At 41.0% G+C, this 26,642-nt stretch overlaps 1 protein-coding gene across 1 annotated transcript in view; it reads left to right on the top strand.

The window, feature by feature from the left end:
* ARSB (arylsulfatase B) overlaps positions 1-26,642 on the top strand; it is an 80,972-nt gene that overhangs the window by 48,854 nt on the left and 5,476 nt on the right. Inside the window, exon 6 of the mRNA XM_076363327.1 lies at positions 69-139. Coding sequence (XP_076219442.1) covers positions 69-139 — 71 coding nt within the window. The remainder of the gene's footprint in view (positions 1-68; positions 140-26,642) is intronic.

Genomic DNA, 26,642 nt, shown 5'->3' on the forward strand with positions numbered 1-26,642 from the left:
AATAAAACATGCAGAATCCTAATGAGCTGTAGAAGGAAATTAATATTTCCTTTTGAAATCTCTCCTAGTGAAGGAAGAACTTCCCCCAGAGTGGAACTGCTGCATAACATAGACCCCATGTTTGTGGATGACTTCCCATGTGAGTATGCTACTGATTGTTCAAGAGTTAGTAAACATACAGTTAATCTTCTGAACACTCCTTGTTTTCCTTAAGTGAAGTATTTCCTGCTAGGTGAAACAAAATGGAGTTGGATGCCTTCTGCTTTTAAGTCAATAGCTTTAAAATACAGAGACATCATCCTCCAGGTGCTGTAACTACTTACTGAATCATGACCAACGCGTGCTTCCTATTTCAGAGAGCTCTGAAGCACTGCTGAGTAATGAATAAAATACTTCGGGACATGGAATGTTGAGGAGCAGCCATGTGCCTGAGGTGCACAGGGAGGCACACTGAAAAAAACCACTACCAAACCCTGTCTTCAGTGCTCCAGGTTGACAGGTAGCTCCCAATGAACTGCTCGCCCTAGCACTCTTGATACATCTATATAATACGACCTTGCAAATGGAAAACTTGAGTTTGTGAGAAGCTGAGAAGTTCCAAGCCTTGTGTTTGCTTTTGTTCCATAATCATGTGGGTTGGATCTTTAATGCCATAATCACATGAATTGGAGCTTAAGTCTGCCAATTCTATAGCTCTTTAAGCACCTTCTGTTTTATGATTCAACATTATTAGTTTGCTAAGGACTACAGACTTTTCAAGCAGTGATTTTTTTCATGCTGAATATTGGAACAGGTCCTTTCCAGTGTTTTCATAGCATTTCTGTATTTCATTAAATAAAGGAGTAAATCCAGGCAGAGAAATGTAGTGCAGTGGCGACAGTGACCTGTTGCCTGCAAGATACATGTTGTGCTGTAGTAACTGGATGGAAAGGGGTAAGGTGGCCTTCTGCAATGCACATCTGTTTCTGTGATGCTTTTCTCAGAAGGAGCAACATTGTGCCTATCTAGTGCTGGCTGGACAGCACTGCCTGCAGATAATTCCTATGTACTGATGGAATTAAGGTGTAGCTACTCCAATTTCCCTTCAAAGGATACTCATTGAGTCATAGCATTCTTGTACGATGTTATGCCCTGATGTGGTATTCTTAGGCATACTTCAGAGACCATCTTTTTCTTGTGGGAACTGCCATGATTGAGCTCAGCGGAGGTGTTTGAGTAGACAAATTCCTGGTGTAAATAGAAGGAGGACGAGCAGAGGAGGTTTTCAGGAACCTAAGCTCAGGAAATACTTCCCCGTATTGTTTCCATGATGCCATACTCTGATGATACTTCACTGTTTGCTACGTAGAGCATGTCCTTACTTTTTGTGTGCGTTGGCATGAGATGTGGGCAGGGAGCGGGACAGGTGGGCAGAAGCTGTAGTAAGTGGAACTTTTATGCTGGATGAGATGTGACTTCTAAGCATCACGAACAGAGGAAGGGGTATGCGTCCCTGTAGATTTATAGTGTTTTTATGTACCTTTCAAAACTGAAGTTATTAAAAACAGAAACGTAACTCTTCACCCACATGTCCTTATGCACCATATAGGGTTTCCCTGTGTCTTCTCAGCAAAGGCCTATAATTTTGGCAAGTTACTTTGTGCCACCTGTTTTACTCTCTCCCTTAATAGCACTTTTGGTCAGGAACAGGTAGAGTTGACCTCCAAATTAGTATACCTTACATTTTTCTTAGTTTTGATTTTATGATACCATTCTTAAAGGATTTGAGAGCAAGTAATTGTATTTCTGATAGGTTTGACAAGATGTATCACTGTTATACATGACAAAATATACATTAAACTGTACTTTTTCAGATCACTGTTCTTCTAATTAACATACTGTTTCTAATGCAATAGAGCATATTAATTTATAGTCCACTGTTGGGGACAAGAAATCCAGCTTTCTTTGTACTTCGCCTGTTGTCATAATGTGCTCAATTTCTTGTAAGTTAACTGGAAGTTGGAATGGTTTTGTGCTTTGCAGGATGAGTCATTGTATTATTTATGATTCTGTTTTTGACCCATCTAGTGAAATTATGCTTTGTCATATAAGGATTAAAATTTCTATTTAGCAATCTGAGTTACTAAGAGTAACCATGTATGTATGTAACTTAACCGATTTCTACTTAGTGTCTGTTTTTCATTTGTGCAAACTGAGTAATAAGTTTAGAATTAAGATCCAGATGAATGATATTGGTGTCTCTATTATGGATAGATTAGGGAGACACAAAGCTTGGAATATATAAGTACTTTCATATTTTCAGCAATCATGACTCTCTTTGTGTTTTAAAAACAGAAACTTCTTAAAATAAATTGCCCATACAATCTTCCTACCACCAAGGTGATAAACTGTCTGTCACTCTGGACACGCAGTTGCTCTTTCCTTGACTGTTTATTGTTTCCTAGTCCTTACTGTTTTGAGATCAGAATACTCTTTTGCCTATGGTGCTAAAATATATGCATGTATGTTTTGCTGGGTTCTTTCTCACCTCCTGTGTAGTCTTTGGCCTTCTTTATGCCCATCTTGCCCTTGTCCTAGTCCACTTAAAAACCCACATCACCTAAATCATCTTGTGTCAGATGAAGTATTCATATTATACCAATACTTTCTTTTTTGTAGAAATTGAATTAGAAAGTAGAATAATGACTGTAAGATACAGATTAGCCAAATCTTTGGGTTTGCAGAGTACTGTGAAAGAGCAAAGAGGAAATTAAATCTCAAGATACTGTTAAACACAACCAAAAAAACTTTCAATATGTTGTGGATAATCAGGCGAGTTCTGATCATAATATTATTAAGGAAGACACTGTACTGTTGTGGTTGTGCACACACAGGGCAGTAAGTTATTGTTGTACTTGCATTCAGTGCAGGTTCAGTGCTCCTGAACTCTTGAGTGCTTTTGCATATAATGTATACATTCTTTCAGCATAATATTTTTATTTGATGGATGTGTTTATCTTCATCTCTGTCTGAATAAACTGGTACTAAGTAGCATGAATGATGGGATGTCTCATGTAATTCCTTGATTTTTTTTTTTACTGAAATAGGAAAACTGAGCTTTGTTCTGTTCAGATTTTTTACACCAAAATAAGCATTCCTTCAGGGAAGAATTTGTGCAAAAGACATAATTCATTTAGTGTCAACTCAACTGTTACAGTCAAGTATTCAACTGAATGTTAAGCTAAAGGTAGGATATGCTATCTTGATTACAGAGCTAGCTACATCTTTGCTGCTGCGGTCTGTTAGAACTGACCTTGGCCTGCGTGTTTACCACTTGTGGGGTAACATCATACAACTTTTCAAGTTCTCAGACTGCGCGCTGGTTTCTAACCTCTGGGCATCAGCCAGGGTTACTCCAGCAGATCTGATGAATCTGCTGATCAGCATCTACTTACCTTTTTTCAGGAGCTCATGTCCAGTGGTAAATACTATAGCCCTACAGTAGTCTTGTATCAAAGTACTGTACTTCTATTGTTAATACTAAACAGCATAAGAGAGAAAACACTGTAAACTAGTTTGTCTGCAGTTCCATTTTACAAAAAAATGCTGACAGGTCTTGTTTCCCTGACTCTTTCAAGTAATCATCTTCTCTCTCAGAGGGCAGACTTTCTTCATTCCCGTATAAACCTTTCCAGTGGTCTGAAACATATTGCAGTGTTTTAGACTGTAATTTTTCATTTGTCTTCTTCAGTGCTAATAAAGGGACTCCTGTCCCTGACCGCAGACTTTGCCTGCAGGCTCCCTCTGACCTGTGGCAGCCCAGTGGAGTGGTCAGGGTTAAAAACAATCTTTTCTCTCAATTAACTGATCTGGTTTGCAATGCAGATGTACAACAATTGTGGTGGTGTAATGGAGGAGTCGGTGGACTGAAAAGCTAGGGTGGGATCTCCAAAAACTAGGATGAGGAGGGGGGGTGGGTTGCGGTCTTTGTAGCAAAGCCAGTCTGGTGGTGAGCTATTGCCAAGGTGGCCAGCCTGTCCTCTCCCTTTCTCCCATCCTTTCCTCCTTCCCTTGAGTTGGATCTGGAAATCACATGGCAACAAGGTGAGTCTTCTGCCACATCAGCCTTCAGACTATCCTGGGTGGTGGGGGGAAAGAGGACGAAAGGTTTCTACCACATCAGCCAGCTGAATCAGCTTGCCCTGTAGCTGTATGACTGGGCACAGGGGGGGAGTGCGTGCTTGGTGGCAGATGGAGGGAGTGGCCACAGGAGCCACAGCTAGATCAGCTCAGGCCACCAGGGAACCTCAGCTAGAGGCAGTATTTTCATGGAGTTTAAGCTAGTGTAGGTCACTGCTGCTACCAAAGAGGAAATCGTGCCTCCCACAGTGCCTCACCACCACTGCCCTCTCTTGCGGGTCACCAAAACCACTCACAGAACCAGGCTATGAACCAGGTCAGGATATTGCTTCAGATTTTAATAACTCTTTTTTTTTTTCCTTTGGATGTATCTTGGATATATAGCCAAGTGCTCATTTTGGTACAAAGGATGGGACTAGAATGAATTTTGGGGAACAGGTGAGACTGATTGTTGGCTCTGAAATTAAACCCTGAGGTTTCCATTTCATAAAACGTGATGAAGTGATCCAGCAGGTTTCTGCTGGGGATGTGCTTCGCTTCCTCCCCTCCCCATTCCCAACCGCATGGTCCTGATGCTTATTTTGCATCCATTCTGGCACCCCTCAGAGACCTCCATGGACCGATCCAACTTGCTAGCCTGGTTTTCCTCTGTCAGGTAGGTTGAATCTGCTCATGGAAGGGGCTGGTGGATGCCAGAGGCAGTGCAAGGCACGGGCGAGGAGGGCTATGCGGTTGAAACTGGGGAGGCAGAGGGAGAGCCAACCCTCCTAGCGCTGTCTGGCTGCTCCTGGAGCCAGAGCCCCAGGGCAAAGGAGTGGGGAACCCCACCTGCTGCGCTAAACCAGTCTGGTGAGCTCTGCAGATGGAGCTGGACCCAGGCTCCTCAGAGGTCGTTGCTCCTCTCCCTCCTTGCTAAAAGCCATTGCTTTTGTCTTTCTGGTTGTTTCTTCATCACCCTGTTGATTATTTTCAAAAGTGATGAATATATGTCTCAATTGCTGGGTCTCAGTGTAGATTTGTAATTTATTAGAGAGTTTGCAATTACGTAAAAGCAGGACGTTGGTATGAAAGATCTACTGTCTTCCAGGTTTGGGTCTGAAACATTGACATTTTCTGTTAGTTTTAAGAGTTTGGTAGTAAAAAAGGAAAATTAAAAACAGAAAGCTAAAATTATGTTGAAACAGTATCATTTTCTCTGTAAAGTATAGGTTAAGAAAGCACAAATAAATGCATAAAGTAACTTAAAAGTTGCATAAATCAAAGATTTGATTTACATGTGTTGGAAGGAAAAAAACCAAAATTGTTTTGCCCCATTTTTGTGACTTTGTCTTTAAAAAAAAAAAAAAAAGCCAAATTGTTGATGGTTGGCAGCTGTGTGGGTGACGTCAGCTCTTCCATTGTGAAAGATCTGCTTTCTTTTAGACAGCCTTATGGCATTTCATCAAGTTTTGGTGATTCAGCTGAATTAAAAACCAACTGGATTTAAGTCTAAATTCCCCTAACTACTAAACCAAACATATTTCTGACCACACAGTCATTGCTAGATGGCCTGTCTTGAAGCAGTACTGAAACTTTATATCCCACAGAAGGCAATTTTATTTTGAGAGTCAGGACTAAATGACATGGTGAAAGGAAATGTACCCTTTAATTCAGAGTTGTTAATCAGAATCTGTCAGTACACACTGTGTTATTTTTTAATCTGACTTGCTAAAGTTATTAATGAGTTTAGTGAATTTCACAAAATCTTGTAGACTACATGTGTAGCATCACTTTCTGTTCAAAAAGAATTTTAATTTCTTTAAATTTGAAAGATGTATTCAAAATAAATATGTTGTTGGGTGGGGCTGTTTTAGGCTGAAAAAACTTTTACCTTCGTTTAAAATTCCAGACTTAACCATAAACTAAAACTTCAAAGACATAATAAAATTGTAGGCTACTAATTGTAGTCAATTTATTTTGAAGATATCTATTCATAGAGGCAGACATCCAAGACAGAGAACTTGTAAAAACATTTTGTGATTTTTCTCCAAACTTTTATTTGCCTTGAGCAAAATTAATCAAACTTTACATTGCTCTCCTTGACATTTGAAAAAAGGCATTACCTCATATATTGTGCTATTAATTGCCAAAATAAATGATTGCTTGTAAGGGGCTAAATCTGCTATATGCAGAATGAACATATGATATATTACAACAGAGAAACCATTTCAGTTCTGGGACTGATGTATCATTCATGGGCATTAAAATTGCATTATAATGGCTGTAGCATTATATATTATATCCATACATATACCAAAATGATTCATCTTGATTAAGGAATAGACACTCTAGGCTCCTTTAGGCCCCATTTATTACTTATTTTGCCCAGGTGAAAGATGATTCCTCAGACTTTGCAGGCCCGAAGTAATTTCTTCCCCAGTTTTATTACTGATGATCTAGCTGGTTTAGAATTATTTAAAAAAAAAAAAAGTAAAAAAACAATCCCTGGTAATGTAGTTACTCAGTAGCAGTAGAAGATGTAGGTATGCATGGATGAGTGTGCTGTGTGGGCTTCTAATGGGATAAATATACTCCATGTCTGTGCCAGGCTAAAACCCGGAATCCACTCTTGGAGTCAAAATGTGCAGAAAAGTGACCAGTTAGCTGACTGAGCTTACGTAGTGACAGCTGGAATGGGAGAATGGTCAAGAATGGGGAAAAAGACGGATACGTTCTTTGCTTCTCCGAATTTCCTTTTCTCTGCAAAATTATACATATGCATGCTGACCATCTGGACTCTGTCATCTTTTCATTACAAGAAAATCATAAATTACAATGACCCCCTGTAAGTTTATAAGGCAGGAGTATCCAACATGTGACCCTGGAGCTGCATGTGGCCCTCAACTGCTTCACACGGTGCTTTTCATGCTGGTCTGGCAGTTTTGGGCAGAGCTCAGCTCCTCTCCCTAATGGGAGGCCGCCATTCCAGCCAGCTCTGCTGCCATTCATACCAGAGATAAGTGGTGGTTTTCTTTTGGCTGTTGGCTGTAGGCATGTTTCTAGGGTGTAGCTCTTGCTGTCGGGAAGTTTGGCCTGTGGTTATGTGTTGACTTGGCTCTTAGCCCACCTGCATCTCAGCGTGAACCATCCATCACTGCAGTATTCAATACTAAGTGTGTGTGGGTTGCACGTTTGGTGAGCCTCATAAATACTAATCCCATGTTTCTTTTGGGATGTAGATAATCTCTTTTAGAATTTAGAAATGTTAAGTCACTTGATAAAGTGTCTAATGCCAGTATCATGACTGGAATTCAGAAATCCCTCGGTACTGCTTCTTTTTTATGCTTCATTATATCCTATACCTATTTGAACATAACACTAACATTTTATATTTTTATGCAGGTCTTGACATAAATGTTAGATTACATATTTCAAATGAAATATCTCTGAGCTGGAAACCTCTAAAGTTTTAACTGTGCACAGGATGGTAGAGTCAGGTTATACACTGCTCAGTTCTCTTTACCTTGAACACTGCTACCTTAAGTGATGCAAGTGGGGTTTGGGTGTTTCACATATAAGGCCATCTCAACATGACCTTTGATGTCTTCAATAATTCATAAATACTATTCCATTCAGTTCAAATCTGTTTCCTGGAAAAAAAAAAAAAAATTTTTTTTTTCCATCAAAAGTGGAAGTCGAGCATTTCCTTTTACTGTCTTTCATTTTGTGATGTTTGACTTTGTAGGCTGTATTAATAAGTTTGCTTTCATTTAGAATAACTTTAATATTTTTATTCTGTAATGGTATAAGAATGTAATAATCTGGGTAAATGCTTTGCCCTGTTGATGTTCACAGGGATTTTTTGCTACTATGAGTAATTCTGGATTTTACTCAATTGTTTGTGGTGTGTCTGTGTATGTAAAGATATAATCTGTTGTAAAAATCAAGGTGAATACTTTGAAACAAGAACGAAAGTCTTTCTGTATGCTTATTCTTGTTGAAATTGAGAATGCATTTTGAAAGGCAAGAGACTGAGCAGGATATTCTAGTATAAATCTTTCCTTTGGAATCAAACATTACTATGAGAAAACTGAAATTAGAAGGGATAATAGTGGATCTATATGTTCACAGCATTCAACTAAATGAATTAAGATAGGTGAGCTTCACTGGGTGAGTTTGTCTACGGCACAGCCCTATGCCTTGTCAACACGACGGTAGGAAGTTATAGTGTCTCAGGGTTCATCTGTTTCTTCAAGATCAGTATTCTATTCATTCTTCCAAGGCTAAGGTCACGGCTATTCCTCAAACGTTTTTATTTTAATAAAGTAACAGAAGGACTTGGAATTTTGTAGAAAACTCATTATTGCCATAAAGCAGCAAAAGGTCACAAAATGTCTTTCCTCAGTGAAGTAGCAAACCCCCTTATTTTTTCAGTAATTCATTGTCACAGTATAGGCTGGAAGGGACCTTGACATTTCCAGTTTCCTTGTTGAGGTGAAATAATTGCTCTATACATCACAGTTCAAAAAAAGAGAAATCAGTTAAAAGTACATATATGCAAAGGTCTTGTTAGCCCACAGAGCCATCCGCATTTCAAAGTAACTATAGCAAGCTTGTCCTTCCTTCCGGCCCATTGTCATGGACTCTCATGTTAATTAAGGTATCAGACCTACAAACACATGTGCAACTTCAAAAATGTACCTTATGAGTGAGGGTGAGCAAAGACAAAGTTTATACAGATGTAACTGAAATGGAAAAATCATCACTTTCAAAGGGCTACTACTGGCTATTGAGCTATCATTTAGGAACACCATAGATTATTTTGTTTATTTTATTCATTATAAGCATGAAGGAAAAACTGTTGGCTTTAAAAGACTGAGAAGAAAAGCAAAAATGAATTGACTTTATCTGTGTGAGGAGGTAAAAGTGTAGATGGAAGAAGGTGCATCATGTGACTTTAAGCCTTTTCAAAAAATGTACATTTTCTCTCCAGTAGGGAGAAGAGTTGTCTGTCTTCTGTAGTACAGACCATCAGTAAAAACAGCGGTCCATAGCACTGCAGTAGGTCTAGAAATAACCATGAAGAACTTGTTCGACTCTCATATTGATGGTGTTTGTTTGTTATTGTGAAGAAGGAAAATGCTACTTAATTAGACAGTGCTATTTAAAGCTACCTTGTAACTTTTAGCTTTGATTTCTATGAGATTTTTTGTCTTTTGTGCTTCATAAGACCACAAAAGTCTAAGAAGCACTAAATAACCTACTGATTATAGGTTTGTTAATGTACAACAAGCAATATCTATGCAAAAACAGTCTGTTCACAAACAAGACACTCTTATATATATACTTTCCTTAAAAGAGTCTGAATAATCTGCTTGGCTCAGTGTTGTTCATCTATTAAAGTCAGACACTGAAAATTTGATATTTAACTTTTCCCATAGTAGAAGAATTTTTTTTTCTGTATTTCCCTGTAGATTTTCTCCCAGAAAGACTAAATTTGCAACGGGTGTAAACCAGCTACAAATCTAGTAGAGCAAGTGTTGATCAAGACTTTGACATATATGTCTTTTCTGAGACATGGAGTAAGCTCTAAATTTTGGCTTTATTGTGGATGATGGTGACTTGTGAGTGTTATGATAAGTATCCATAACATCTTCTCCTGCATGTTTCTCCATCCCTTCCCATTTCTGCATCTCTTCCCAAAATTCCAGTCATGAAAGTAGGAGTTAATTCAGAGAAAATACAATGAAGTTGCTTCAAATCATATATCCCAAGAAAGAATAGGCTAGACATTTATAGCATTATCCATTATAATCAGGAAGCTTTAAAAATTCCCTGCATTTTGTGGAAGATATCTCTAATTTCATTTTGACAGTTCACTGACTGAGATTAGAGATATCTAATATCAGCAGTTATCAATAAAGACCCTATTCAAAACGATCCTGGTGAGATTGGCACTTTTAGCCGGAACTGAATATACCCCAGTTGACTGTCTTGTGTGCACTGGATCCCAGAGCTGAATCAGTTGCAGGAGGAACATGAGTTGCATTTGTGCCAAGATAACAATATACACTTTGCCAGAGCAATAGGGAGATTTTCTTAAAACTCCTTCTGGAGTTTGCTTTTCTTGTGCATTTCTCGATGAAAACTAAGCAACAGGCTGCTTCACAGAATCAAGTCTAGCAAAAGGTAATTTTTGTCATGAAGTTTCCATTATATAAAATGCTAAAAATAAATTTCCAGTACGGCATTTCTAATGCATCTATGTGAAACATAGTGCAAAATTTTGTGCTTATGGGCAAGTGATAGTTTTGCCTGGGGAATCCTCATCTACTCATATCTAAGACTTTTTATGCTTCTGTAGCTATAGGGGAGAGAAACACTCCCTCTTCCCCTCCAATTCCATTTATAAATGTATGGAGAACAGCCATGTGTTTCCATACTTTTACAAACAAATGAGGCATTTAAAAAGACCTTATGTTTATAAATAGAAGATATATAAGGTCTAAGTGTGTCTCCTAATTGTAAAAATATTAACTATGCCTTTTGTTCTTTTGCTTTTTTATTTCTCAATAAAATTTTCTTTGAAAACGTAGTCTTACTCTTATCTTGCAGGCGAGTAGTTGATTCATTGGAATGGTTTAAGATTTTAGGGACTGTATAAATTATATTACTATGTTAGAGACAGTCACGATTTTCAGAGTGTTTGGAAGAGACTTGATATAATATTCATCAGTGGAAATGAAAAATGTAGTACTTCCACTGCTCTCAATGCTATAACCACTGTGGTCTAATGTATATATTAAAAACTTGAATCATGTTCAATATATTATTTCTTGATATTTAGGAGGAAAAAAAATCTCATGTTAAAGTAAAGCATGTTGGTGCTTAATCCAAAAACATAAAGCAAAGAATTAAAATAGAATGGAAATCCAGTGTAATTTCTGACCCAGTCCATAGATTCGTACTACTTTTATTATATGTGCAGCTGAACAATGTGAAGAGTACAGCTTCCCAATTGCTAAAATGGCCTTCACTAGAAATGGTGTATGCTGAAAGGTATTTATATGTTCTTATGTTCCCACATTAGACATTCCTGCCACCTTCTATCTGTTCTCCCCAGATCCAGGTACTTCCAAACTGGGAAATACCGACGAAAATCTGGATTTTTTTTTCACATACCAATCTTGTTTTTTATGGTGTAATGTAGAGTCCCTAATTTGGATGTATTTGTAGTCTGCCTGCAAATCAAACTATAGGCTGGACTGCTTGCAAATGAAAACCACCCTGTGCCTACAGAATATTTTGCATCGATGGATGCTAGAAAAGCACGTAGATCATTGAATTAAAATTTAGAAGATAATAAAAAGTTAAGAATCTGTTCCAAATGGTGTACCCACTAAATTTGCTTACTTTCTTATATAAATTCCAAGTTTTATGTACAAATCTGGTATGAGTGGAAATTGAAATTACCAAAACCCATCCAGATATCCCATCACCAAGTTAAAGGCTTATTTTCTGTGTTGTCGTTCAAAATATTTGTATGTATTATATGATGTGAAATGGAAAATATGGAGAAAACCTCCATCCCAGAGTTTCATACAGTCTGTTGGGGAGAAATCTCTCCTGAAAGATGGGAGATCACGGTTCAAAACTCTTTGTAACAATCAGGGTAACTCAGGGCATGAATTTGGGTCCCCAAAGCCCGGAAAAGTATCCCTAGTGTTGGGCTAGATTTTTTGGAAGGGGGAGAACACCTCTCATTTTGTCACATACATCCTCATGTGAATTTAACCCTTAGTTTTCAGTTCAATTTCCTTTTTATTAAAAATGTATGGAAGTTAAATGTTTAATTGGTCTGAGCCTTTTCTTTATTTCCAGTTTACTGAAAATTAAATACGTTCAGCATCGAATTGGCATCTGTTTCTAATTGCTTTAGTGGACAAACAATAATTTATATAGCATGCAGTTGGCTTGGGCTTTTGGTGTGACCTGAGAATTTCCTCCTTTAGGGAGGAAACTATTGGACAGTTGGAAAAATGCCATTGGAGGAAAGTTCAGAAGATGTGGTTGTGGGAAGCAGCGCTGACCACAAAGAAAAGTTATAGGGTGGCTTCCTGAGTTTCACTGCAGTGAAGTTATGGTTCATTTCTCGACTTTGTGTTTCCCTTTCCGGCTGCATGCTCCTATCAAGAATCAAGTGTTTCGGTGCCTGTTACCTGAAGTCTGCCTTTATTCTGCTGTTTCAGTGCTGCAGGGAAGATCAAGTGATATGTTTAAGTAAACAGTTTGTAGATCTTAACTTCGGAGCTTAGTGACATGGATTTTGCAGCAGGGAAAATGACTCCAGAATTTGGTTTTCTCTGTTCATTCATAAGCCTCAATTTTTGGTAACATTCATGGGATTGTTCACTGTTACTGGTTTGTTTGTTTTTATTTTCTTAAGCTTTTTCTTCTGAGAATTGGTAAATCATGTATTGGCACTTTTTTATTATTTCAGAATCACTTTAATTTGGGGGGGTTGTTAAAATGTATGTGTTGTTGCCAGAAATGATTGTTGTGAATACAAATGGGGAAGCCTTTCATATAAAGGTTTCATGGAAAACACACTGTGTCTACTGAACTGTATGGATAAAGGGGAATTTAGCTTCATTTGTTTGATTAAGAGAAGTTGGTAGGGTGTAAATTCCTTGTTTGTTACTGCTGATGCTTAACCAGTCTGAACCAGAGCCCACTAGAATTAATGGAAATGTTCCCATTCGTTTCAGTGTGGGTTTTTTCAACCCCTAACAGACCTCCCGCTGTTCCACAGTTGAGCATTAGTAAGGGACAGTGAGCCTGCCAATCATGCAGGGTTTGTGTGTATGCATGTGGTGAGATTTCTAGGAGGTTGAAGACTGCTTTCATGAGGGTAATTTTTATGTGGAGTTCCATAATATTTAAGGAAGTCTGTGATTTTTTACCTATCACTTCTGCTATTGTAGCACAAAAACAGGCTAAGGTGATTCGAAGGAGTCTGCGGTGTCTATTGATATAAAAGTAATCACCTGTGATTTTTGAACTGCTTGGGTTTTCTTTCTTTTCTATTTAATGGGCATCATGTAAGTAAATGTTTTAAATCCTGATAATAGAGTCAAATGATTTACATGAGAACAGAAGCTGTGATGTGCAAAACCTTTGATTTATTTTAATGGAAGCAGTAGGAGAATGATACCATTACCATTTTTCTGACAATACATAGAAGCTGGTGAATACAATAGGAATTTCTTGGATGATTAAAATAGTATGTTGATTTTAAAGACAATAATGAACATACTAGAAAATACTGTTTGGGTTTCATATATACGTGGGGTTTGGTTCGCCAGTCCCAGACTTCTGTCTGGGCATCTCCTCTGTGGTTTTTATAGACTACTAATCAGATCACAAGAGGCAGGGAGGTATATGCATCACCTTACTATGAAAATAATACTGGTTATTGTTTGTTGCTTTTAAGTTCTAGTGGAAGTAGCATGAGTGGTTTTTTCCCAGTGTTTGGTTCAACTACTAAGCAGAATTCTGCTCCGCGACATACAGAGTTGTTCATTCCTCTCTAATAAAAACATTTTTACAAAGTAAAGAAAGTTTTTTTGAGTCACTTATAATGTTTTAGAATATAATCTCAGCAGAATTAAAAAAAAAAAGAACATCTAATTTATCCCCTTGAGACTTGTCATTGCCAGGTGACACTACCTTTTGAAAGCCTCTCTTCCTGGAGTGACAGTCTTCAGTGAGTTGACAATCTGTATGCACAAGATTGAATTATTTTAAATGCAGTATCTTTTTTTGGACATATGCACAAGTGCCACTTCATTCCCTAAAGCTGCCTGACTGCAAGCACTAGTTTCTGCAGTTCAGTACTTTCTTGCCTTCTGGCTCTGTGATGCAACCTTGTTATGGCTGTGTTCCTTGCTCTGAGGGCATAACTGACAGAATCCCGTGATGGGTGCCTCTTGTCACACCTATAGCTCCGTATGTGTCTCTCCAGCCTCCGTTAGTGTCCTGGTTTCGGCAGGGATGGAGTTAATTTCCTTTCTAGTAGCTGGTACAGTGTTTTGGATTTAGGATGAGAACAAAGTTGATAAGGCACCGATGTTTTAGTTGTTGCTAGGTAATGCTTACACTAGCCAAGGACTTTTCAGCTTCCCATGCTCTACCGACTGAGAAGGCTGGAGGTGCACAAGAAGCTGGGAGGGGGCACAGCCAAACTGGCCACAGGGACATTCCATACCATGTGACGTCATGCTCAGTACATAAACTGGGAAAGCTGGCCGGGGGGGCCGCTGCTCGGGGACTGGCTGGGCATCGGTCAGCGGGTGGTGAGCAATTGTACTGTGCATCACTTGTTTTGTGTATTATTATTATTATCATATTATTATTATCATTTTATTTCAATTATTAAACTGTTTTTATCTCAACCCACGACTTTTTTATAACTTGTGCTCTTCCAATTCTCTCCCCCATCCCACCGGGTGGGGGGGAGTGAGCGAGCGGCTGCGTGGTGCTTAGTTGCCGACTGAAATTAAACCACGACAGTCCTTTTTGGCGCCCAATGTGGGGCTCGAAGGGTTTGAGATAATAACAGGTTAACCGGAGTATATTAAGGAACTTATATCTGTTAGTAGTTGTGGGTCACAATGCTGGTTTCTCTGTTCTCGATATTGATTTGTATAATCTGCATCGCGCTCTTTTTCCTGCTGTACATGTTAAAGATTGGTGTTGGGTTTTGCAGTTTGCTGTGGTCTGCAGTGAATAGTAATGTCTCGCTTGTGAGGTTTGTTTTTAGAACATTGACCTTGACGTTTCTGTGGTATGTAAACTTCGCAATGAAGCCGTTACTGTACCACGGAGACCATTTCGTGGAGACAACTAGCAATTGCAGTAACTTTTCTGAGAGGTTTTTTTCGGAGGAAATACAGAATGGCAGTGTCACTACCTTCTTCTAGGATGTTTCCTCCTTCATTACAGTAATTTTTCAGTATTTTGAGCATCCTTGGGTAGTTAAGATACTTCTATTAATACTTCTTGGGAATATTGTTCGGTTTTGTCTAAAGTTGGTAAGCAATTTAAGAATATCATCCAGAGATCTGCCCCAAGGCTGGATAGTTATGAGTGGCAGGGTGTGTGGGACAAGATGGGCAAGTACCTAGGCCATTGGGCACCCCCAGTGTTTTGGAACTTCACCCCTGAGCAAGTGCAGAATCCTGAAAAGTTAGTAGAATATTTGGACAAAGCATGCTGTCACCCTGGCAACTCCAGAGAGATGCAGATCATTGCAACGTGCTGGGGCCTGGCCCATGCCTACTGAGCCCTGTTCAACACCATTCAGTGCCCTCAAAGGGAAGAGAAGGTCTCTGGCTCTGACAGTAAAACGACACGCACTGCGGCCACTCAGACCCGGGCAACAGGCCCTGCGGCCACTCAAACCCGGGCAACACGCACTACGGCCACTCCAACCCCGGCGACAGGCTCTGCGGCCACTCAGACCCTGGCGACAGGCCCTGCAGCCACTCCGACCCCGGCGACAGGCCCTGCGGCCACTCAAACCCTGGCGACATGTAGTGCGGCCACTCCAACCCCGGCGACATGCACTGCGGCCACTCCAACCCCGGCAACAGGCCCTGCGGCCACTCAGACTCCGGTGACATGCACTTGCACTGCGGCCACTCCAACCCCGGCGACATGCACTGCGGCCACTCAGACTCCGGTGACATGCACTTGCACTGCGGCCACTCCAACCCCAGCAACACGTCCTGTGGCTGAACCAAAGAACGAGCCTGTGCCGGTATCAGTCGCCCCTGTACACAAGAAGAAATTTTGGAAGCGGAAGTCAGCTCGTTTAGTAAGGGAGGAAGAAGCTTCTTCTAAAAGGGAACCAGAGGAAGAAGTATACGAGACAGATGACCCTAGAGAAGGACCATCACGAGAACGGGAGGAGGAAAGCCGGCCGCTGATCGGGGAGGAGGAAGAGGAAGAACTCATAAACGAGGCAGTGACCACCCGATCTCTATCCCTGAGTGAGCTGCGAGATATACGAAAAGATTTCAGCCGCCGTCCAGGTGAGCATATCGTCACCTGGCTGCTCCGCTGCTGGGATAATGGGGCCAGTAGCCTGGAATTAGAGGGTAGGGAAGCCAAGCAGCTGGGATCCCTTTCTAGGGAAGGGGGCATTGACAAAGCGATTGGAAAAGGGACACGTATCCTCAGCCTTTGGAGGCGACTCCTGTCAAGCGTGAAGGAAAGGTATCCCTTTAAGGAAGATGTCATATGTCGCCCAACCAAGTGGGCCACCATGGAGAAGGGTATCCAGTTTCTGAGAGAATTAGCTGTGCTGGAGGTGATTTATGATGACCTGAACAATGAACAACTATCCAAAGATCCAGACGAAGTCAAGTGCACACGACCCATGTGGCGGAAGTTTATAAGGAGCTCACCATCGTCATATGCCAATTCATTGGCAGTGATAACCTGGAAAGATGGAGAGGAACAAACAGTGGATGAATTGGCTAGTCAACTCCGGCAATACGAGGAAAGTCTTTCTTCCTCCATCGTCTCGGCTGTGGAGAAACTGTCCCGGGAGATCCAGCAACTCAGAGAGGATAGGTCCTACTCCTCACCTGTACAGACCAGTATCTCGGCTATTAGAAGTAAGCGTTCTTTTGCTCAAGAGAGAGAATATAAAGGATACACATCACGGGGCACCCTATGGTTTTACCTGCGTGACCACGGAGAGGACATGAGGAAGTGGGATGGGAAACCTACCGCAGCCCTAGGGGCACAGGTACGCGAATTGCAAGGGAAAACAATCACAGAAAGAGGTTCTTCCAGGAAAATTGCTGCTCCAGTTTCCAGCGGGCAGTTCCCCAGAGAGAGTAGAAGGGCTGATCTTACTCTTGATCTTAATGAAGAAACTTCTGACTCATACGTACAAGAAATGAGAAACGAGTACTGTGATGAGGACTAGAGGGGCCCTGCCTCCAGCCAGGGGGAGGAAAGGGACAACCGGATTTACTGGACTGTGTGGATTCGGTGGCCTGGCACATCAGACCCACAGAAGTATAAGGCTCTAGTAGACACCGGTGCACAGTGTACCCTAATGCCATCAAGATATATAGGAACAGAACCCATCTATATTTCTGGGGTGACGGGGGGATCCCAACAGCTATCTGTATTGGAAGCCGAAGTAAGTCTAACTGGGAATGGGTGGCAGAAGCACCCCATTGTGACTGGCCCAAATGCTCCGTGCATCCTTGGCATAGACTACCTCAGGAGAGGGTATTTCAAGGACCCAAAAGGGTACCAGTGGGCTTTTGGTATAGCTGCCTTGGAGACGGAGGAAATTAAACAGCTGTCCACCTTGCCTGGTCTCTCGGAGGACCCTTCTGTTGTGGGGTTGCTGAAGGTCGAAGACCAACAAGTGCCAATCGCTACCACCACAGTGCACCAGCGGCAATATCGCACCAACCGAGACTCCCTGATTCCCATTCATGAGCTGATTCGTTGACTGGAGAGCCAAGGAGTGATCAGCAAGACCCGCTCACCCTTTAACAGTCCCATATGGCCAGTGCGGAAGTCTAATGGAGAGTGGAGACTAACAGTAGACTATCGTGGCCTAAATGAAGTCACGCCACTGCTGAGTGCTGCTGTGCCAGACATGCTAGAACTTCAGTACGAATTGGAATCAAAGGCAGCCAAGTGGTATGCCACAGTTGATATTGCTAATGCGTTTTTCTCAATCCCTTTGGCAGCAGAGTGCAGGCCACAATTTGCTTTCACTTGGAGGGGCGTTCAGTACACCTGGAACCGACTGCCCCAGGGGTGGAAACACAGCCCCACCATTTGCCATGGACTGATCCAGACTGCACTAGAACAGGGTGGAGCTCCAGAACACCTGCAATACATTGATGATACCATCGTGTGGGGCAACACAGCAGGAGAAGTTTTTGAAAAAGGGAAGGAAATAGTCCAAATCCTGCTGAAGGCCGGTTTTGCCATAAAACAAAGTAAGGTCAAGGGACCTGCACAGGAGATCCAGTTTTTAGGAATAAAATGGCAAGATGGACGTCGTCAGATCCCAATGGATGTGATCAACAAAATAACAGCCATGTCCCCACCAACTAGCAAAAAGGAAACACAAGCTTTCTTAGGCGTCGTGGGTTTTTGGAGAATGCACATTCCAAATTACAGTCTGATTGTAAACCCTCTCTATCAAGTGACCCGAAAGAAGAACGATTTCAAATGGGGCCCTGAGCAACGACAAGCTTTTGAACAAATTAAACGGGAGATAGTTCATGCAGTAGCCCTGGGGCCAGTCCGGGCAGGGCAAGATGTAAAAAATGTGCTCTACACCGCAGCCGGGGAGAATGGCCCTACCTGGAGCCTCTGGCAGAAAGCACCAGGGGAGACTCGAGGTCGACCCCTAGGGTTTTGGAGTCGGGGATACAGAGGATCCGAGGCCTGCTATACTCCAACTGAAAAAGAGATATTAGCAGCATATGAAGGGGTTCGAGCTGCTTCAGAAGTGATCGGCACTGAAGCACAGCTCCTCCTGGCACCCCGACTGCCAGTGCTGGGCTGGATGTTCAGAGGGAGGGTCCCCTGTACACATCATGCAACTGATGCTACGTGGAGTAAGTGGGTCGCACTGATCACACAACGGGCTCGAATAGGAAACCCCAGTCACCCAGGAATTCTGGAAGTGATCATGGATTGGCCAGAGGGCAAAGATTTTGGAATATTGCCAGAGGAGGAGGTAACGCGTGCTGAAGAGGCCCCAATGTATAATGAACTACCAGAAAATGAGAAGCAATATGCCCTGTTCACTGATGGGTCCTGTCGTCTTGTGGGAAAGCATCGGAGGTGGAAAGCTGCTGTATGGAGTCCTATGCGACAAGTTGTAGAAACGGCTGAAGGAGAAGGTGAATCGAGCCAATTTGCAGAAGTAAAGGCCATCCAGCTGGCTTTAGACATTGCTGACCGAGAAAAGTGGCCAGTGCTCTATCTCTATACTGACTCATGGATGGTGGCAAATGCCCTGTGGGGATGGTTGCAGCAATGGAAGCAGAGCAACTGGCAGCGCAGAGGCAAACCCATCTGGGCTGCCACATTGTGGCAAGATATTGCTGCCCGGGTGGAGAATCTGGTTGTAAAAGTCCGTCACGTAGATGCTCACGTACCCAAGAGTCGGGCCACTGAAGAACATCAAAACAACCAGCAGGTGGATCAGGCTGCTAAGATTGAAGTAGCTCAAGTGGATCTGGACTGGCAGCATAAGGGTGAATTATTTCTAGCTCAGTGGGCCCATGACACCTCAGGTCACCAAGGAAGAGATGCAACATATATGTGGGCTCGTGATCGAGGGGTGGACTTGACCATGGACACTATTGCACAGGTTATCCATGAATGCGAAACATGCGCTGTATGGAAGCCAAGCGGTTAAAGCCTCTCTGGTATGGAGGACGATGGCTGAAATATAAATATGGGGAGGCCTGGCAGATCGATTATATCACACTCTCACAAACCCGCCAAGGCAAGCGCCACGTGCTTACAATGGTGGAGGCAACCACCGGATGGCTGGAAACATATCCCGTGCCCCATGCCACCGCCCGGAACACTCTCCTGGGCCTTGAAAAGCAAGTCCTATGGCGACATGGCACCCCAGAAAGAATTGAGTCAGACAACGGGACTCATTTCCGAAACAACCTCATAGACACCTGGGCCAAAGAGCACGGCATTGAGTGGGTGTATCACATCCCCTGTCATGCACCAGCTTCTGGGAAAATTGAACGATACAATGGACTGTTAAAGACTACGCTGAGAGCAATGGGTGGTGGGACGTTTAAACATTGGGATATGCATTTAGCAAAGGCCACGTGGTTAGTCAACACGAGGGGATCTGCCAATCGAGCTGGCCCTGCCCAGTCAAAACTTTTATGCACTGTAGAAGGGGATAAAGTCCTGTAGCGCATGTAAAAAATAAGCTGGGGAAGACAGTCTGGGTTATTCCTGCCTCGGGCAGAGGCAGACCCATCCGTGGGATTGCTTTTGCTCAAGGACCTGGGTGCACTTGGTGGATAATGCGGAAGGATGGGGAAGTCCGATGTGTACCTCAAGAGGATTTGATTTTGGGTGAGAATAGCCAATGATCTGAATTATGTGATGTTAAGTACTAATTATAGTTATAATAGTTATGCTAATAATACACAGATATACTAATAATACTAATAATATTATATGCCATACTGTTATTATAATAAGAATCACCCAGATTAATGAAGAATAACTTCAGTGAAACCAAGCAAAGCACAGTGATGATGGTACCAGAACTGACTTCAACATGAAACAATCCAACACGACACACGATCTCCATTTTTCCTGCCCTGAAAGATTATTATGACAGATGGAGCCTGAAGTCATGGACTAAATGAACTCACCGAACATTTTAGAGGGATGGCCCACAGATGAAGGGAATGATATCTGTGTATGTGTGTGTATATATATATATATATATATATATATATATATATATATAAAAGGGGGAGGTGATTAATGAAAATGTACTGGAAAATGTGAGACTTGAGCATGACGCAGATGGTATAGAATAAGGGGTGGATATTGTCCTGGTTTCGGCAGGGATAGAGTTAATTTCCTTTCTAGTAGTTGGTACAGTGTTTTGGATTTAGGATGAGAACAAAGTTGATAACGCACCGATGTTTTAGTTGTTGCTAGGTAATTCTTACACTAGCCAAGGACTTTTCAGCTTCCCATGCTCTACTGACTGAGAAGGCTGGAGGTGCACAAGAAGCTGGGAGGGGGCACAGCCAAACTGGCCACAGGGACATTCCATACCATGTGACGTCATGCTCAGTACATAAACTGGGAAAGCTGGCCGGGGGGCCGCTGCTCGGGGACTGGCTGGGCATCGGTCGGCGGGTGGTGAGCAATTGTACTGTGCATCACTTGTTTTGTGTATTATTATTATTATTATCATATTATTATTATCATTTTATTTCAATTATTAAACTGTTTTTATCTCAACCCACAACTTTTTTCTCACTTGTGCTCTTCCAATTCTCTCCCCCATCCCACCGGGTGGGGGGGAGTGAGCGAGCGGCTGCGTGGTGCTTAGTTGCCGACTGAAATTAAACCACGACAAAGAGCAAAGAGATATCTGAAAACATGAGCACTCCCAATGATCCTCCCAAGGGCCTTTGCAAACAAGCAGGACTTTATTGCAACACTGTCTTAGTGACAATTGTGGCTTATGTGGTGCCTACTGACAAAACAAAATCTCTTTTATCACATGGGGGTAAGGACGGCAGGGGACCAGCAGCTCAGAGAGGTGTTCTAGCTGTTCTGATAGCAACAAACTGAGATGCTATTAAAAGAAGATTTTACAAAGCAATAGAATAACATGGCGGTTTTCCACGAAACTTCTTCAGTAATTGAAAAAAATTGTCATGTAATTGAATTTGAGGATGTAGCCAAGATTGTTCAGAGAATGTAGTCTAGTCCAGTTGGAACATGACTGTTACTGGCAAAAGCAGACAATGAATTTCCTGGGTAAAGAATTTATGTCTCATCCAGTGCCTCAGCACATTTGAGTTTTTCTCACTGTGGGTACGTGCTGTGTAGTAGTGCCATTCTGCATTGTAGATGATGTCCAGTCGGGTCAGGTAGAGACTGTAGTTGCACTGAATATACTAATGACTGCCAAGATGATGTGGTTTCACTCAAGATACTTCATGAGGTCTGAGTAGTAAGCACTCAAACTATTTGGCCTGTGTGTTACATTGATTTGTCCCCTGCCAATTAAAACAATAAGGTTTTGATTATTTGATTGCATTTGGCGCAACGTCACACAAGATGGGAAGAACCTGCCTTTGGTCATGCAGGGGATGGAAGCAGCCTGGTCCTTGGAGTTCCACAGAACATACAAATTTAATTAAGCAGAATGTACATCTAGCAGAGGATTTTAATTCATGAGGGATTGCACATCATCCAACTTTGTAACTGGTTTCTGAACCTTTTCAGTTGTACTGTATTCTTTTTGAGATGGAAAGACCAGAACTGCAGTTTTCCAGTTGCATAGAGCTTTTTGCTTTGTTCACGAGTCCTTTTCTAATAATTCCTTGCACTCAGTTTTCTTTTTGACCAGTGCTGACATAATTCTGAAAAAGCATCAGCTTAATCTGTCATGATCCCAAGGTTTCACTCTTGGACAATTATGGGTGACATGCAGGCCGTCGTTTTATATGTGAATTTAGGATTGTTAGTTCACACATGCATCACTTTACTGGTATCTATGTTAAATATCATTGCCTATTTTCATGCCTACTCACCCAGTCTCATAAGGGCCTTCTGTCGTTCTTCACAGTCAGCTTCAAATAACTTAGAATCATCCACAGACTTTGTAATCTCACTGTTCAGTCCCTTTTCCAGGTCATTTGGAGTATGTTCAACAGCATGGGTCCCAGCACAAATTCCTTTAGGAATCCCATGGTGGCCTCTCCAGTGTGAAATCAAAACTTTTTTTGTTTCCCATTTTATTAGATGCTTTTCTATCTACGTGAGGATCTTTCCTCTTGTCCCATGGTTGCTTAGTTTCTTGGCCTAGATGGCCATGTGGTACAAGAAGTAAACTTTTGTTCTATGTGGATCCTGTTATGTATTATTTAAATATTGGAGTGGAGTAACCAAATAAGTGATAGGGGGTGTTGCATAGCCAGACAAAATTTATGCTGAAATAGAAGTTTTGAGAACTACAGAGATAATTTTTAGTTACTAAGAGAATACCTAGGGAATCCTTTTGTGCGGTATACATTGTAAACTGCAAGGTATCAAACTATTTAGTCATCCAGGTAATATGCACACACACTCGTGTTACAGGAAATGTTGGTGATATTCCTGCTTTGGCTGAAAGTTCTTAAATGTACTTTACACCTGCAAAACAGCAGCACCTGTTTATTTTTTGTTTCAGATGTGTTTCTAATTTGCACTGGAAAGAGTGTGAGCCATCTAAAATCTTAATTCACCCTCGGTTTTGTGGGTTTTCTTAATGCATGCTTTTCAGTCTTTTCCATCAAGCATGTTGCAATTAAGCTTGGAGCTTTTTGTGATTGTATTTTCCCTGTCATATGGCTGAATCTGCTGCTACATTATCTTATCATAAATAGAAGTTTAACTATAGAGAATGCTGATATTTTTCACTTTTTCCTTTGGGAAAAGGTAGATAACTTCTAACACCGTTGTTTTGCAGATGAAGAAACAAAGGTAGAAGCTTCATTTACTTCTGTTGTCCCTAAAGGGCACTGATTATATGTAGCTGCTTATAAAAGAATGTTTTTGTTACTGTGCAGAATATTGGAAAATTGTAGAGGCAATGTCAATCTGTCACTCACTTAGGCTGTTTAGATTAACTCTTTGGGCAGGGCTCTCTCTCCCAAATAAATAATAAATTAATGTTCTTTTGTCTTTTCCAAAATTACTCTCCAGTACCCAACAATTGCCTCCCTGCACACTAGTATTGCAGACCACAGTGTACAGAAATACAGCATACTTCAAGCAATGTTGTTTTGGACCCTTTAAATTTAGTGGTCAGGACCTCGCTAAATGGCATGTTAGAAAGAACTGTGTGCTCTTTGATCTCCTACCAACCAAGAAAACTTCTTCTCAGCGTGGATCATTTTGATCATCTTAATCATAGACTGAAGGCAGAATATTTTATTTTTAGATGTGCTGTCTATTTATATCTCCACATTTTAGGTTTCTACCAATTACTTGGGTTGGTCTCACTGAAAGAAAGAAGGAGAGCTAGAATGAGAAGAGTAATTGATCTATGCTTATTAGAGCTGTGCAAATATCATATATATATTGATATAGAATACGTATTCCCCTATGTATTCCCTTTTTTAAATCTTAGCTGAAAATTTGCAGCTTACCTTCTTCCTTCTTACTATTAAAAATTAGATAGCGAAGGTTAAATGAATATACTCTTAGGAGATTTATTACATTTAATAAAATGCTTCCACAAATTTATCTTTTAGACTGATCTAAAGAATGAGCCTTTCTTTAAAAAAAAAAAGTTCTGATTGTAACTTTTTTTTTTTTTTAAACTTGCAAATGTACACAATGTGGGTGTTGACTATCCTTAAATCTTTTTTTTACAAATTATAGTTACGTGGTACTTGAAATATTTGCTTTGCAAAGTAGAAAGCAAAAGATTGAAACAAATCATAGGAAATATTTACAAAGATGCTGACAGATCTGAATTTTCCAGCCTACCTGCCAAGTACTGTGTTGCATTGGCTTTTTGTTGTTGTCTTTGCTATTTTTTGATTTTGCTTGCATTAGGAAAATGGGATTTTTTTAGTGTTTGCTCTTGATTGAATATTAAATATTTCAGAGAATATCAGTGAAACCTGTCAGGAATGTCATAAGTCTTAGAAAAATAAGTAAGCTGGATTTATAGGCCCCATACAGGAAGAGGAGTAGAGAGCTTCTGATAAGACATCTAAAGCTGTAAAATGTAGTAAAACTGGATCAACCCTTCTTTTTTTTATTACCATGTAGCATTGCAGGCATCAAAGGGTCACAAAGTTATTTTGGTGTACAGCAGTAGTAGAAGAATTTAAAAGGTTTTGAGTTACACAGAAAATAAATGGATTTTCAGACATTTTTATCTTTTTCATGGTGGTCAGAGAAATTAGTATTTTTTTATTTTAGATAAGTTTGTGATAGGTAACTAGGATTGTATGAGCCAAGGAATAGATGATTGATTCTGAAGCATACATTGATACATTGGAAGAAATGTGAATAAATGTTTCTTCCTATTTTCCACCCCCAGAAACCATTGCCCAGTTGGATAGATGAACTAATGAGTTAAGCAGAAGGCTATTGTAAGTGTATGCAAAAATACACAGGAAGACAGTTTTTTACTCTGGAAGAGGTACCCACCTAGCCTAAATGATGTATTAAATCAGGAGTACACATGGGACACTGAATGAGGTCAGAAGAGCTTTTTTGAAAGGCCAGGAGGGAAAAAACAGGTCTAAGCACATTGCATCATTTTTCATGATCTCCCCTATGCTTAGAAAGTGAATGAAAGAACAGATTGCTGGGCAAAGTAAGCAGTTTTGGTTTATCTTTTCTGTTTTACTTTGAATCATCAGTTATTAATTACTTCTTGGGACACACTGCTGGATTGAATGTACCAAATAACTTCTTCAGTATGGCAAAACCTGTCATCTTGTAACATTTCTGTAAATTGTAGGAGCTTTTTTTAAATTTAAATTTGTATGACTAAAGCAGGAAATAATATAGGTATCAGATTCTGATCTCAATCACAGTAGTATAAATCTGTTGTGAATCCATTATTTCAATTACTTTACTCTTGATTTACGTTCTGGTATAAGTGAAAAACAAGCCTTAAGCAAATAACTGACTTGTCTGCACTGATACACTGATCTGTGCATTGGAAGCCATTGCTAATACAAATTAATATTCTCATTTCTTTATGCTATCCCTCCTTTGAAGAATAGCACTGAAAGTAAACTAGAGGGTATGCTAGAAATGACTCATGGTATCCATGTATTTGTAAAACTACAGTTAAACCTGAATCTGAATCATATATGCTTATAGAGGAGAGCGACCAAGATGGTGAAAGGCCTTGAGGGCAAGACTTAACAAGGCGTGTCTGAGGTCACTTGGTTTGCTCAGCTTGGAGAAGAGAAGGCTGAGGGGTGACCTCATTGCAGGCTACAACTTCCTCAAGGGGGGCAGTGGAGGGGGAGGTGCTGATCTCCTCTCTCTGGTGACCAGCGATAGGACACGAGGACATGGAATGAAGCTGTGTGAGGGGCAGTTCAGGCTGGGCATTAGGAGAAGGTTCTTCACGGAGAGGGTGGTCGGTCACTGGGACAGGGTCCTCAGGGAAGTGGTCACAGCTCCAAGCCTGTCAGAGTTCAAGGAGTGTCTGGATGACGCTCTTAGTTATACGGTTTAGTTTTAGGTAGCCCTGCGAGGAGCAGGGAGTTGGACTTGATGATCCTTACAGGTCCCTTCCAACTTGAGATACTCTGTGATTAATGATTCTATACTTACCTTTTGTGAAAGTTTTGACCCTTTCAGTTCAGTACATACAGAGATTAATATAATGAAAGAGGTTGCATAAATCTGCTTTGACATAGCGCTTTCTTTTGTAAACAAAATATTTGGCTTGTCCTGAACTGAAAGTAATTTGGTAACACATCTTGTGTATGATCAGGCCAAAAATCTGTCTAGCTCATTATTCTGTTTCCGAGAGTAGCATTTGTGTAGGAAGGAGTGTATGAGGGCAAGCACATAAATATACTTCTCTTGCGTGTCCCCCACAGCCTGCAGCTGATGGAGCTCCTGATCTTTAGGTTGTGATCTTGGATATAAGAATCCTTGATGGACTTTTCTTCCACTTTGTGAACCCTTTTTGTCACTCAACCTGCATAAACTTCTGGCATCCACAGCATCCCATG

The sequence above is a fragment of the Aptenodytes patagonicus genome, chromosome Z (genome assembly GCF_965638725.1).
Source record: "Aptenodytes patagonicus chromosome Z, bAptPat1.pri.cur, whole genome shotgun sequence".
Classification (NCBI taxonomy): domain Eukaryota; kingdom Metazoa; phylum Chordata; class Aves; order Sphenisciformes; family Spheniscidae; genus Aptenodytes; species Aptenodytes patagonicus.